The sequence below is a fragment of the Mesoplodon bidens genome (genome assembly GCF_964165515.1).
Source record: "Mesoplodon bidens genome assembly, chromosome: 13".
Lineage (NCBI taxonomy): Eukaryota > Metazoa > Chordata > Mammalia > Artiodactyla > Ziphiidae > Mesoplodon > Mesoplodon bidens.
In genome coordinates, this window is record NC_138169.1 from 1,018,178 (window position 1) to 1,032,086 (window position 13,909).

The window sequence follows — 13,909 nt, forward strand, 5'->3', positions numbered from 1 at the left end:
GAGGCTCTGAAATGTGGATGGGAACGCAGAGGACAGGACTGTAACCAGATTCTCCGCAGTGTAGACTCTTGGAGAGGAGTGGCGGGGGGAGGGGAGCGACTCATGAAGGCTGAAAGTTCCAACCCCTTGGAATTGTGACGTACAAACAGATTTGTGCAGTGTGTTGAAGACCTTTCAGTTTTCTTTTTTTTAACTTATGTGGGTTATACATTTACCACTTTTTAAAAAAAAATTATTAATTTATTTATTTTTGGCTGCATTGGGTCTTCGTTGCTGTGCGCAGGCTTCCTCTAGTTGTGGAGAGGTGGGGCTACTCTTCATTGTGGTGCGCGGACTTCTCACTGTGGTGGGTTGCAGAACACGGGCTCTAGACTCGCGGGCTTCAGTAGTTGTGGCTCGCGGGCTTCCGAGCGCAGGCTCAGTAGTTGTGGCGCATGGGCTTAGTTGCTCTGCAGCATGTGGGATCTTCCCGGACCAGGGCTCGAACCCATGTCCCCTGCATTGGCAGGTGGATTCTTAACCACTGCGCCACCAGGGAAGCCCAAGACCTTTCAGTTTTAAAATCTATGACTTTTTCACTTTCTTTAGAATATTAAGTCTGAGCTGGAGATGGTACGGGAAGATCTGTCCCTGACCCAGAAAGATAAATTCATGCTTCAAGCTAAAGTGTCGGAACTGAAGAGCAACATGAAGACGCTGCTCCAGCAAAACCAGCAGCTCAAGCTGGACCTGCGGCGGGGAGCAGCCAAGACGGTACTGGGCCCCCCGGGCGGCTGGTGGGGCCTCCGGAGATGTGTTGGCGGGAGGCTGGCAGGCTTTCCAGTCAGTCAGCCAGTCACAGAGTTACCTTAACCAACACTGAGTGACGGTTGTGTGAAGATAGATGACGATGGGTGTTCTCCTTGGACCACAGGCCAAATCTTATTAATTTAGAGCTTTTTCCAACAGAATGTTTGCCTCTTTCTATGAATTTAGATGCCATTTTATTGTCCTATGCTTTATAAAGCAAATGAGGGCATGGTTTGCTTGTGTTAACAAGAGCCCCTGGGCCTCTAGGCGAGACCAGCTGGGACACAGCAGCTGCCAGGACAGGCTCAGGGGCCCGGGGACCCTGCAGCGCCGTCACGAGCTCTGTTCACACACCGTCTGTTTTTCTACTCAGTCAATGTAAGCATTTTGCAGGTGCAAAGGAGTCACTTGGATTCAGAGGTTTCTTGAGCACGGTTTGCTTATCTGTGGAAAAATTTGAAGTCCTAGGAAGGGGAGTCTTATGAGTTGGAAAATGGACTTAATTTCTTAGGGAAACTCAGAGTCAAGGCCATGGTCTCTCTGGAAAGCTCCCACCACGAGCTCTCATTTAGGGGGCTCTCGGCAGCTCCGGCCTCCTGAGGAGCCAGGATTGTAGTGTTGGTTCATGCGTTAGGAAGAAGGTTTTCTATTCAGCCAACATTTCTTGAACCCCCGTGGCTGCCAGCTCTGCCGATTTAGAACGAGTGGGAAGTGCTTCCCCAGAATCCCAAGGGGAGCTGGGCAGGCGCCTCGAAGACCACGTGTGACGGTGGGGACCCTCGGGGAAGGGGCGGGGGGGCGTCAGCCTCCGAGTGGGAGAGCTAACTGTGTGCCTTTTTTCTTTTTTAATAAATTTATTAATTTTTTATTTTATTCATTTATTTTGGCCACATTGGGTCTTCGTTGCTGTGCGGGCTTTCTCTAGTTGCCGGTGAGCTGGGGCTACTCTTCGTTGCTGTGTGCGGACTTATTGCGGTGGTTTCTCTTGTTGCGGAGCACGGGCTCTAGGTGTGCTGACTTCAGTAGTTGTGGCATGCGGGCTCAGTAGTTGTGGCTAGCAGGCTCTAGAGTGCAGGCTCAGTAGTTGTGGTGTGCAGCTCAGTAGATGTGGCTCACGGGCTTCAGTAGTTGTGGTACACAGGCTCGATAGTTGTGGCTTGCGGGCTCTAGAGCGCAGGCTCAGTAGTTGTGGCGCACAGGCTTAGTTGCTCCGTGGTATGTGGGATCTTCCCGGACCAGGACTCGAACCCGTGTTCCCTGCATTGGCAGGCGGATTCTTAAACCACTGTGCCACCGGGGAAGCCCCTAACCGTGTGCTTTTAAAAACAGAGAAAGGAGCCGAAGGGAGAAGCCAGCTCTTCCAGCCCCGTGACGCCGGTGAAGATCCCTGACTGCCCCGTGCCGGCCTCGCTTTTGGAGGAGCTGCTGCGGCCCCCGCCTGCCGTGAGCAAGGAGCCCCTCAAGAACCTCAACAGCTGCCTCCAGCAACTCAAGTATGACTGCTCTGTGCTCCGTCTCGTAGTCTTTACAAATAAGTTGCAGGTCTCAGTTGGAAGAATCTTCCCTGTTGCCAGCACCGCACGTCCAGCAGAGGCGAGCGGCTCCGTGGTGTTTCTTGGCCGTGGGCTGGTCCCGTGCCTCTCCCTCCATCTCCAAGGTGGGAGCTGCCCGGGGCTAAATGACCCTGCACGCTGGGCAGTGGCAGGCCCGTGTCTGAGGCGAGGGCAGGTGTGGCTCTGGCCCTGTGAGCGGACGCCCTGCAGGACAGACCCTCGGCTCTGTCTTTCCCACGTTCTCCCCAGTCGGCGTGTCGGCCTCTGTGTGGTGCACAGGAAAACGCCCAGAGTCTCTTTCGCGCTGTCCCAGGAGAGAGGCTCGATGGGCCCCCAAGGGTGTGCGTGAGCGACCTGCCGTCAGGGCCGGGTCCGAGGTGGCCAGCTGTCTCGGGGCGGGGAACAGCGCCCCCGGCTGTCGTCTGACCGCGCGCCTCCCCTGTCTCCCCAGGCAGGAGATGGACAGCCTGCAGCGCCAGATGGAGGCACACGCGGTCACTGTGCACGAGTCGCTGTCCTCGTGGACGCAGGGGGACCCAGCCAGCCCCTCCCGCCTGGGCGATCACGCCAACCCCAGAGGAGACCTGGAGCAACACGGTCGGAGCAGGGCCACGAGAGAGTGCTTTGGAATGGTGACCGCCGAGCATCCCCACCCCGAGTGTTTGTAGCTGACCGCAGGAATGCTCTCTTCTCTGTGTTGTTTATTTGACTGTGTGCTCTATTGTTTTTCTAAGAGATGAAAGTTAAGTTTTGCATTGGCCGTTACAAGGAGTAAAATAACAAAACGAGAGTCGAGAATTGATGATAGTCATTTGCAGGTCACAACCAGCTTTTCCCACAAAGTGACCAAATCTTAAAAACCTAATTTAGGTCTCAGTGAGACATTTTGAATGTGTCTGAAGGGTTATTTGCGGAAGGAGGTATCTTAGGCCTGACCGTAGACGCTGTTCTCGGACGGTCGCTGGCGGAGGCATTGCGTTGCTGCGTCCGGCTTCTCGCTTTCCTGCCTGATTCAGAAAGAGCTTTCCTTCCTGCAGGAGCAAGACTTCGTTTGCACCTTTGGTTTTTATTTTATTTTGTTTTGTCTTCAATAGCCATCTCTCCGTAGAACGTGTATATAAATACCGGAAATCATAATCTAATCTTTAAAAAGTATATGCTCATATTATTTAAGAATGACCCGAATTGTCTTTTTATTTGATTGCCTTTTGAAAATCTGCAGTTAGGAAGTAACGTATGTGTAGGATTTAGGAATGTCAGAAAATTATGTTTTAAGAAACGTAATTATTTTATTTACCTTCTAAAGCCAAATATTCTTAGGCAGAAGTTCTTTGTTATTTTAGTTTCACTTAATTTTGAGGGTCTTCCCTTGCCATGAGTGCACAACGTCCACCTGTTTGACCCCTGGCCCTGCATGGCCTTGCTCACCTTGGCCAACCCCCGGGGAAGGCCTGATGGCCACCAGGACGCCCACATAGACACCACGGTCAGCACACACTGACCTGATGTGGAGGCGTGGGGAGAGGCCTCAGGAGGTGGGGCGGGGGGAAGCGAGGAGGAGGAGCAGGGCCAGGGCTCCCACAGGCTCCAGGCCAGGGAGCACTTTGCCCTTGTGTGGCAACGTCCACCAGCGCCTGTGTGGTCGTCAAGAGATAATGCTGGCCTCTGTGTGGTGACAGCCTTCAGGAGGGGGAGAAGGCCCTTGACCCTCTCATCTGGAGAGCAGCGAAAGGGGCAGGTCAGCACGAGAGGGTCTCCCGAGGTTTATTTGCAATCAGACACCCCAAGTGTGCGAGGTCCTGCCTAGAGTGACTGTGAGACTCAAGGTTTGTAAGCTTGCCCCTAGTTTGCTAAGATGATCTAAAATAATGTTTATTGTTCCAAGTTAGAGAAGAGAGAGAGAGAACGGGTCTGTGTGGCCCCCTGTGCAGGTGGGCTGGTCTGAAGATGAAGTCTGCGGTGTTACTGATCAGGCCAGACACGCTCGTGTCACCGCATCACCTGGGTCTCTCTTGTGGAGGAGACAGCGTGGTGTTTTTAATCTGCTTGTGTTCTCTCACAATATGCTGTTAGAAGGTTAATTGATAATATTAGAGTAGCATTAATCACAAAGATGTTTAGTGTTTAAAAAAATTCCCCAGCAAGTATTGGAACGTCTAAAATATGTCTATCATTTGTACAGGGTTAATCTTGGAAATTATACTTGAAACTTTATTCTACTCTTCATTTTAAGCTGGAAATCGTTTTTGACAAAATTGTTTCCGTACCATTGGAAAAGAAAAATGGTAATTTATGTTCTTATTTATTTTGGCTGCGATATCTTTCGTTTTAATTTTAGAGCCAAGAAATCACACTTAGCCTCATTTTGTAGCTGCTTTCTTGCTCCTTGCTGAGGTCTTCCAGAAAATCACAGTGTATCTTCCTTAGGAAAGGATAAAGGAATCCTGAGTATATCCATCAAGAGAAAGCCAGTGTCCGTTCCCCGCCCCTTTTCCCTTCGTCGAGTCACCCTCCGTGTGTGTACGTGCGCGTGTACGTGCGCGTGTACGTGTGTGTGTGCGTGTGCGTGTGCACGCGCCTTCAGCAGCGTCTCGTCTGGGCTCCTGCTGTTACCCTGTGCCAGCTTCATCCTCTAGCTCTGTGCGCGCCTGGCCTGCCTCTGGCCTGAGCGCTCTGCCCCCCCCACCCCGACCCCATGTCCTGTGTGTTGTGCCCCTCGTGCCGTCGCGTCTGGCCTGTAGTTCCTGATCAGGGGCCCTTGTGTCCGGGCTTCCTTAACAAATCGCCCTGAAGGGGGAGGTTGGACTGAATCTCCTGCTCTTCGTTTGCTGCGGGTTTTTTCTCTGAGGGGCTCTACTGGCGCTCCTGTCTCCCAGAGCTTGATTCTTTAGTGAGCAGCGTTTGAAATATTCTTCCACTGTGGGCAGAAGTGGGAATTAGGAACTTCCTCATGGAAAACAGCAGTCAACTCTGGAGCACGTGTCGAAACACGTTTGCTGTTGCGCCATATTTGTGTATGTTGTTCATCCTGTATGTCGTGTCCTCACTGGAGAGCATGTCAGCTTGGACACTTCGTGATGTTATGACTTGATTTTCTTATGTTCCCAAAATAACTTACTGCGAGTGGTTATTGTTGATTTTTCCACGGTACACATCAGATAGATGCCACGGATCTTTTAGATTTACATGCCTTTGTTCTACTATTTGGAAGGTGTAACAGGCAGTGTCTTTGATGAGACGTGAAACTGGCTCACACTCTGGCCTGGGGTCCAGGTGCCAGGGTGGGCCTCGAGGAAGACAGCCTGTGGAATGCTGCATTAGGAAAATTCTCACTCAGCTCCTCCTCGGTTTAAAGACTTTTCTTGGTATAGGGATACTGCAAAAGCCATGGGCCTGCAAGGGCACCGTGACATATATTCCTACTTCTCTGAGTATTTTTTTAACGAAAATTAAATGTCGTGTGTAAAGATTGCTAGTAGTGAAAGGGACCAGCGGATCTGAAAGAGAAATGTCCTGGAGCGTCCCCAAGGGCTGTGATGTGCACAGGGCGGGGCGTGTGAGAGTCTCTCGGAGCCTCACTCAGGTTCACTCACTCCCCGCAGGGCGCCTCTCAGTGTATGGTGGTCTCAGGTTACAATAGGATCCTTGACAGGAATGCTTCAGAGGATCTAGAAAACTCGGTGGTTTTAAGTTATTCACGTTTAATAAAAATTTCCTCATTAAAAGGGAGTCCTCAGGTTGGGGCTATTCAGGGGAAAGGTGTCACCATGCACAATGAATTGTAACTTTAAAAAGCATGTTGATTTTTTATAAATTTAAGTGTGCTTGGGAATTCCTTGAATTTTGTGCAATAAACTATTTTTTGTTAAAGATTTTTATATTTCCTTGGGGTGCTTTCATTTTCATACATATGTTTTGTCATAACTGGGAGTAACTTTTGTCTCATGTTGTTACCAACTCTGTTCAGATAACTTAAGAGAAGTTTATTGTTCTGCCAGAGTTTCAGATGGCCATGAAATCTAACTTCTTGTGGCTGCTTTTGACCACAGCAGGAGCGTAGCATCTCGCCGTGTTTCTTCCTTCTTCACCCGCACTTCACTTGTCACCACACGCCAGTAAGTACGGAGGTGGGAAGTGTTCACAGGAGTAACGCTCCTTCACGGGGAACCCGCTCCTGAGGCTGTGGACGCACTGCACGCGTGCTTCCAGTGTCGTCCAGCCCCTGGCCTCCACTGACTGTCCCTTGCCTGCAGCAGTGGGACCGTGACTCCAAGTCACAACCTTGTGGCTCCCCAGTCTCACCTGCCTTCTTCATCCATACTTCATTTTTGATCAGCGAGAGTAGACCGGATGTAAATTCTTCAGTTAAATGTTGTCATTTAACCAGCATGGTAAAAAACGTACAGAAAAGGAGCAGTAAACCAGTGGTCACAGAATTCGATTTTGTGGTGGGTTGGACACATGTTTTCTTGTGTCTCCACCTCGTGAGCTTCTATAACCAAGGGTCAGGTATCACGTGTACCACCCAGACCTAAATGGAGATGCTCTGACCGCCTCCTTTTGTGGCCTTAACTTCCTGAAGTACTGAGGATGCAGAGTTTCTTTCCTATGATAATCACGAAGAGCGTGATTACATGTATCAGAACGTTTTCCTTTTCCTGTAAAGCTGCTAAACATTTGCAGGCGCTAAACTAATGAGTTGATGGGTTTATTTTTAAGTTGTGTCTCCGTCGGTCGTGCAGTGGGTGCTACCGGAGTGGTCCAGGTGCAGACTCCCAAGCAGCTGCTTCCCGGCTCAGGGGGTGCGAGTACGGGCAGCAGTGCGCACCGAGTGTGGGCCCGAGGACTTGGTCCCAGCCCTCCCGGTCACGCGGTCTCATCCGTCCTGCAGCCGACTAGGTGGGGACAGAGTAGGGTTCTTTATGCCACCGCCGTCCAGTGCGGTAGACAAGCGTGATAGCTGTTAGGGGAGCCTCCGAGCCTTTCCCTAAACGAGGAGGAATTCTTGGCGGTCAGTAACTGCCCGCGCCGGAAGCAGCGTTTACTGGAGTTCTTCTGCTTGCCTTCGTGCCAGCTTTCATGTCACGAAGTGTTGCGGGTTCTCGTAAGAAGCATTCTTTGGCAATGACTTTTTCCTGGAAACACAGGAGATGTGACACTGGGCTGCTGACCCCTTTGTCTGCCTGTTTGGTGGGGTGCGGAGGGCGGCGCTCCTGCGCCAGGCCCCCTCTCACACCCCAGCCCATCTCCAGGCGGAGTGGGCACCCCCTCCCGAACAGCGTGCTTTTGGCTCGGGCTGGAAGCACCTCGAGGTTTGCACGCTCGGCCCTCCTTCGCCTGGTCTGGCACTTGCTGGACGAGGCTCTGCTCGGGGGTGATTCTCGGCTCCTGGGGTCTCAGGGCCTTTGTTTCGTTTGTGAGCTTTCCGTGTGCATTTCTAAAGACCTGATGGGCATTTTGGAGCGATTTTCCCAGTGCTTAAGCCTTGGTGTGTTGAAAGCTGGAACGCCTCATTTCCATCCAGAAAAGAGTCTCTTCCTTTGATCAACTCTGATCGAGATACAGCCCTCTGGTCTCTAACCCTCAGGGTTTCCCACCCTTGGCACCATTCTCGCTGGCCCAGCCCGGCCCACGGCTCCTTCCCTGTCTCTGTTCCGCCTTTCTCCGCGTCAGCCGGATCCTGGCCCAGCTGTGGAGGCAGCCCCTGCACGCTGTCCAGCTTCAGGGTCGTCGTCCTCCCGCTGCTGCCCAAGCCTTCCAGCGGCCCGAGTGCCGCGCACATGGCTCAGCCTCCCAGCCCGCTACCATCTGGCCAGGAGCAGCCTGTCTGGCTTCCCTTCTTAGCTGGTCCACGTGCACTGGGTGGGCTTTGCAGGCCCCGCCAGCACTCGCCCGGGACGTAGATGCGCGCTGCGGGGCGGCAGGCGCAGCTCCTCAAGCCGGCGAGATGGTGCACAGCATTGACCAGCTGCTGCGAAGCCCTCCCGCACAGCGACAGCCTTGTCCTCAGCCGGTGCTCTGGTCAGCGTGAGCACCTACCTGAGGGACAGTGCCAGCAGCTGACCCACAATGGCCGGCAGATGGGAGCAAGCTGTGAACCTGTCCGCTCAAGCCTCTGGAGACTGGGGTGACCTGTTCCTGCGATGTGACTCGGCCTCTCCTGGCCAGTCCTAGTGCCCACGACAGGCCAGGAGTGCCCTGGCCTTGCTCGGATGTCTTGCCCGCTTCGCTTGCCCTGAGCTGCCCCTGCCCTGTCTCTGCTCACTGAGCACGTGTCTGAGGCTGGGGCTGGCGCTCACTGTTCCCAGAGCTATCTAAGTAGCTCCGCAGGAGGAAGAAGCCTGATGCGCAGCGTTTGGTGATTCCTAGGTGTAAATACCCCACTGGGGCACATGGGACGCTCCCACCGTGCAGTCATTGCAGCTGGGAAGGGGGTGTGGGCTGTCGCAGGTAGGGGACTCTGGCCCAGCAGACTGTCCCCTAGGGATGCGACAAGTGAGCAGAAAACTGACCTGGGTCAGCTTCATAAAACCTTCCCTGATCCCAACCCCAAATGACCCTTGAACCTGTGTGCACGTACAGACATGGAACTAAGTTTATACCATTTTACATCATGTTTCTTTTCAGCAGTGTTATTTCTGGAGAGTCCCTGTTTCTCCTACTAGATGACAGGGCATCAGGGGCCTGGGGAGCACTCAGCAGGCGGATTTCATTGACAGTGAGCCTCAGTCAGCCTAGCTCAGTAACGGAAAGACACGTAAGCAAACACCAACTGGGTTTCCTTCTGTGCTAATTTGGTGTAGAAATGGTGGCTACATATAGTCAACCACAACCAAACACTGCTCACAGAGCATTTCATGAATTAGGAATAAATGCCCTTCAGGATCTCTTAAAATTCTGCAAGATCCTGACAGCTTTGTGTAAAATAACCCCTTTGCTAATCTGCAAATGAAATGTCCAGGCTCCCTTGCCAGTGCAGCTTCCTCAGTGGCTGCATCTTTGCCATCTCAGGGCTCCGAGGATCTCGGTGGCTTCCTGCTGTGGCCGTCCCTTGTCACTCGCAGGGCTGCACTTCCTCTCTTGAATCACCTGGGATGGGCTGCTTTCCTGACCAGACCCCCACCATGTGTAACAGCATACACATTTTTCCTCCTCTCAGTGAAGGCTATTCACAATACATGTGAAACTAGACCTCCCCCCTCAGTCTCCGGGGCTGACTCGGACCCTGGGGCTGACTCGGACCCTGGCCCTCTCGTGATCTGGGATCAGGAGTGGAGTTAGGAGACCAACTGCAATCAGGAATTAGGTTAAACCTGCTCCCTTCCCCAAAGACCGTCAGTTCTCCTAAACTTAATTCCTCTTCATTCGTGGAAATCCACTTCTACCTGCAGGGGTTTACATCTCAAATTCTCTCATTTCTACCTCACAGGTGAATAGTGGCCAGTATAGGGTTGGCTGCTTTTTTTTTAAAATTAATTTTTATTGGTGTATAGTTGCTTTACACTGTTGTGTCAGTTTCTGCTGTACAGCAAAGTGAATCGGCTATGTGTACACATACATCCCCTCTCCTTTGGATTTCCTTCCCATTTAGGTCACCACAGAGCACTGAGCAGCGTTCCCTGTGCTATATAGTAGGTCCTCATTAGTTACCTATTTTATACACAGTGTCAGTAGTGTATGTGTCAATCCCAATCTCCCAATTCATCACATAACCCCTCCTTTCCCCTTGTTCTCTACGTCTGTGTCTCTGTTTCTGCTTTGCAAATACATCTATACCATTTTTCTAGATTCCACATATATACTTTAATATACAATATTTTTCTCTTTCTGACTGACTTCGCTCTGTATGACAGTGTCTGGGTCCATCCACGTCTCTGCAAGTGACCCAATTTCGTTCTTTTTTATGGCTGAGTAATACTCCACTGCATATATGTACCATATCTTCTTTATGCATTTCTCTGTTGATGGACATTTAGGTTGCTTTTGTGACCTGGCTATTGTAACTAGTGCTGCAGTGAACATTGGGGTGCATGTTTCTTTTTGAATTGTGGTTTTCTATGGGTATATGCCCAGTAGTGGGATTGCTGGGTCATATGATAGTTCTGTTTTTACTTTTTTAAGGAACCTCCATACTGTTCTCCATAGTGGCTGCACCAATTTACATTCCCACCAACAGTGCAAGAGGGTTCCCTTTTCTCCACACCCTCTCCGGCATTTGTTGTTTGTAGATTTTCTGATGATGCCCATTGTAACTGGTGTGAGGCGATACCTTGTAGTTTTGAATTGCATTTCTCTAATAATTAGTGGTGTTGAGCAGCTTTTCATGTGCTTCTTGGCCATCTGTAGGGTTGGCTTCTTAATAGTGGAATTGTGTTTCCCCCCACCCCTGCTTTTATCCCAGTCTTGTTTAATGGAGTATAGACTGCATTAGATGGTGGGGAGGAGAATCCAGCCATAATAGGATACCTATTGTTAGCTGGATTCCACAGAAAATCACGGTATTAAGATACTGGTTAGGCTGGTAAAGCTGCTATGAGACCCCGAAATTCAATGGCTTAAATGAGAGAAGTTTCTCTTTCATGCAACAGCCCAAGCAGAAAAACAGGACTGATGAGGGCAGCTTCTGGTGCCGAGGACACAAGTGCCTTCTAACCTCCAGTCCCACCTGTGGCCTAGGACAGCTGCTCCAGGTCCCACTTGTTACTGTCTGCATTTTCCCAGGTGGAAGGCACATTGCACACCCTCATTCAAGGGTGTCACTCACTAGCTGTGTACACCGTCTGTTGCCTCCACTAAGTCACCAGGCCGCAGGATGTGTGTTTGTAGCAGTGTGTCCAGCTCCAGCTGGGAGTTTCTGTTATCAAGAGGATGGATGCTACTGGCAACAGCCTCTATCACAGTACGCAGTCTCTCAAATCAGTCCCCTGTGCTCTGAATTCCTGGGGTTTATGATTACTATAACAAAATCCCTCATGGTGGGGGCTGACCCTGCTGCCCTTGAAAGGCATGTATGTATATATAACTTTTATGGTTTCTGAAGTATGAAAGAAGTGGTAAGAACAGCTAACGTTTATGAAGTCCTCACCTTGCTCTGTAACTAGAGCCTGGCACACATTCATCCTCATCCCTGAGACAGGGGCAGTTATCATCCCATGTTACCCCTGAGAAACCTGAAGCACAGGGAGATTGAAGCATCCACCTACAGTTACCCGGCAGGCAGGGGCCGTCTGCCCAGGGCCTGGCGCTCATCACTGCACAGTGGCACGGATTCATAGAAAGGTCAAGACTGGGGAGCAGCTGGGGACTGAGGTCTGTTCTCAGGTACTTAGAAATTAAAAACAACAAATGGTAAGATTTCATTCTAACATGGTGCTTGCTCTTCCTTTTTATTTATTTATTTAGGTCGCGCTGGATCTTGTGGCACACGGGATCTTTTTTTAGTTGCCGCATGCGGGCTCTTAGTTGCGACATGCATGTGGGATCTAGTTCCCTGACCAGGGATTGAACCCGGGCCCCCTGCACTGGGAGCGCAGAGTCCCACCCACTGGACCACCAGGGAAGCCCCTCTTCCTTTTTAAGTGTAGACAAAATTTACACTAAAATAGGCACCGATTTTAAGTGTATATTTTGGTGAGTTTTGACAAATGTCAACCAATGTGTACCTGTATTACTATCAACGCAATAAGATGCAGAGCGTCTCTTTCACAGTGAAAGTCCCCTCATGTCCCTCCCAGCTCACCACTCCACTCAGAGGCAACCCCTGTTCTGATTTCTATCACCATAAGCTTTGCCTTACCACTTTTGTGTGGGGTTCTTTTTTTAAAAATCTTTTTGCAGTACGCGGGCCTCTCACTGCTGTGGCCTCTCCCGTTGCGGAGCACAGGCTCCGGACGCGCAGGCTCAGTGGCCATGGCTCACGGGCCCAGCCGCTCCGCGGCATGTGGGATCTTCCCAGACCAGGGCACGAAACCGCGTCCCCTGTCCCCTGCATCGGCAGGCGGACTCTCAACCACTGTGCCACCAGGGAAGCCCTGTGTGGGGTTCTTTTGCTTAGCATGGTTTTCAGATTCAGCCACCTTGTTGCTAATAATAAACCTCCATAGGATTATCATATGACGATTCCAAATTTGTTTATCCGTTCTTGTGGGGTTTATCCAAACACCTGGGTGTTTCTCGTTTGGCTATCATGAATCAAGCTGCTATGAACATTCTGTGCACTTTCTTTTTCACACCTAGGGCTGCACTGCTGAACCACAGGGAGGCCTACATTTAACTTTACAAGAAACTGCCTCATAGTTTTCCAAGTGGTTGGCTCACTATACACTCTCAGCAGCAGTGTATGAGAATTATAAAACTGCTCCACGTCCTCACCACAATTTGATACTGTCAGTCTTCTAATTTTAACCATTCTGGTGGCTGTCAAGTAGTATCGTTGTGGGTTTAATTTGCATTTCACCCATCCTCAAATTCACTGATTCTTCTGTTGTGCTCAATTGACTGTTAGTACCATCCAATTTTTTTTAACCAAGGATGTCAGTTTTATTTCTTTAGGTTTTTTTTCTATTTAAAAAGTTAATGTATAAATTACACAGTAAAATTAACCCTTTTTATTGTACATGCCTGAGAGTTTTGACAAGCATATGTAGTTGTGTGACACTACCACAATTAAGACAAAAGCTTCCAGCAGTCTTTAAAATTCCCTAAGCCACTTTATAGTCAGCCCCTCCCCCGCCCGCGGCGACCACTGCCCTGCCTGTCCCTTTGCGTGAACGTCCAGTGAATGGGGTCACACAGCTTGGAGCCTGACACCTTAGGTACAGCTGTGCATCCGTTTCTGGGAAGCCGTGGGTGCCCCCAGCGGGGTGAGAAAGTAACCTACTCCGGCTAAGAGTGTAATCCGAGCCCGATAATCCAGACGCAGAGACGAGTCGGCTGCAAAGTTAACACGAGTCACGCTGCGGCTGGAAAGTCGGCTTGCTTCGGCGGAGAAACTCGTTCTCCAGAATCCCGAACTGTCAGAACCTCTGCTGTTTGAAAGTGTGTCCGTGAGAGTAACATACCCGACGTTCGCCTGTAAGATCCTGGTCGCTTTGACCTGCCGAAGCAGCCAAGTTTCCACCCAGCGCAACACAAAGCTGGTCGTTTTCAGGGAACCCGGAGCGGTTCATTTGTGGTCCCGCCGCGACCGGAACCTGGGCCCGGCCAGCCTGCGGGCTGAAGCCCCAGCGCTGCATCCTCGCGGACCGCACGGCCGCGCCCCGAAGCCCGCCCAGGACGACCCCTCCCCCGGGCACTCCGGCCCGGGCCTCAGGGACCGCTGGGCCCGCCCCGGGGGGCCGTCCGCCCGCCCAAGGACCCCGCGTGCCGGCTGCCCGCGCCACTGCCTGACAGCGTCCTCACCGGCCCCGCGCCTGCTGGGGCGGCGGCCGCGCTCCTCCGTCGGGCCGCCAGGCGCGGAGGCGAGCGCCCTGTCTCGCGCGTGCAGAGCCGGCCCCGCGCCAGCCGCCCCCCGGGCGCGGCGCCGTCAGGCAGTGGCGCGGGCAGTCCGGCACGCGGGGTCCTCGGGC

The 13,909-nt window shown here is 51.6% G+C and overlaps 1 protein-coding gene across 5 annotated transcripts in view; it reads left to right on the plus strand.

Annotated features, from left to right (window-relative positions):
- The window catches only part of GOLGA3 (golgin A3), a 46,098-nt gene extending 39,882 nt beyond the window's left edge, over positions 1–6,216 (plus strand). For all 5 annotated transcript variants that reach the window (XM_081252498.1, XM_081252497.1, XM_081252495.1 and 2 more), the window contains 3 exons: positions 589–753; positions 2,119–2,282; positions 2,794–6,216. In XM_081252498.1, the coding sequence (XP_081108624.1) occupies positions 589–753; positions 2,119–2,282; positions 2,794–3,010 (546 nt within the window). In that variant the 3' untranslated portion in view covers positions 3,011–6,216. The remainder of the gene's footprint in view (positions 1–588; positions 754–2,118; positions 2,283–2,793) is intronic.
- Positions 6,217–13,909: the final 7,693 nt, after the last annotated feature.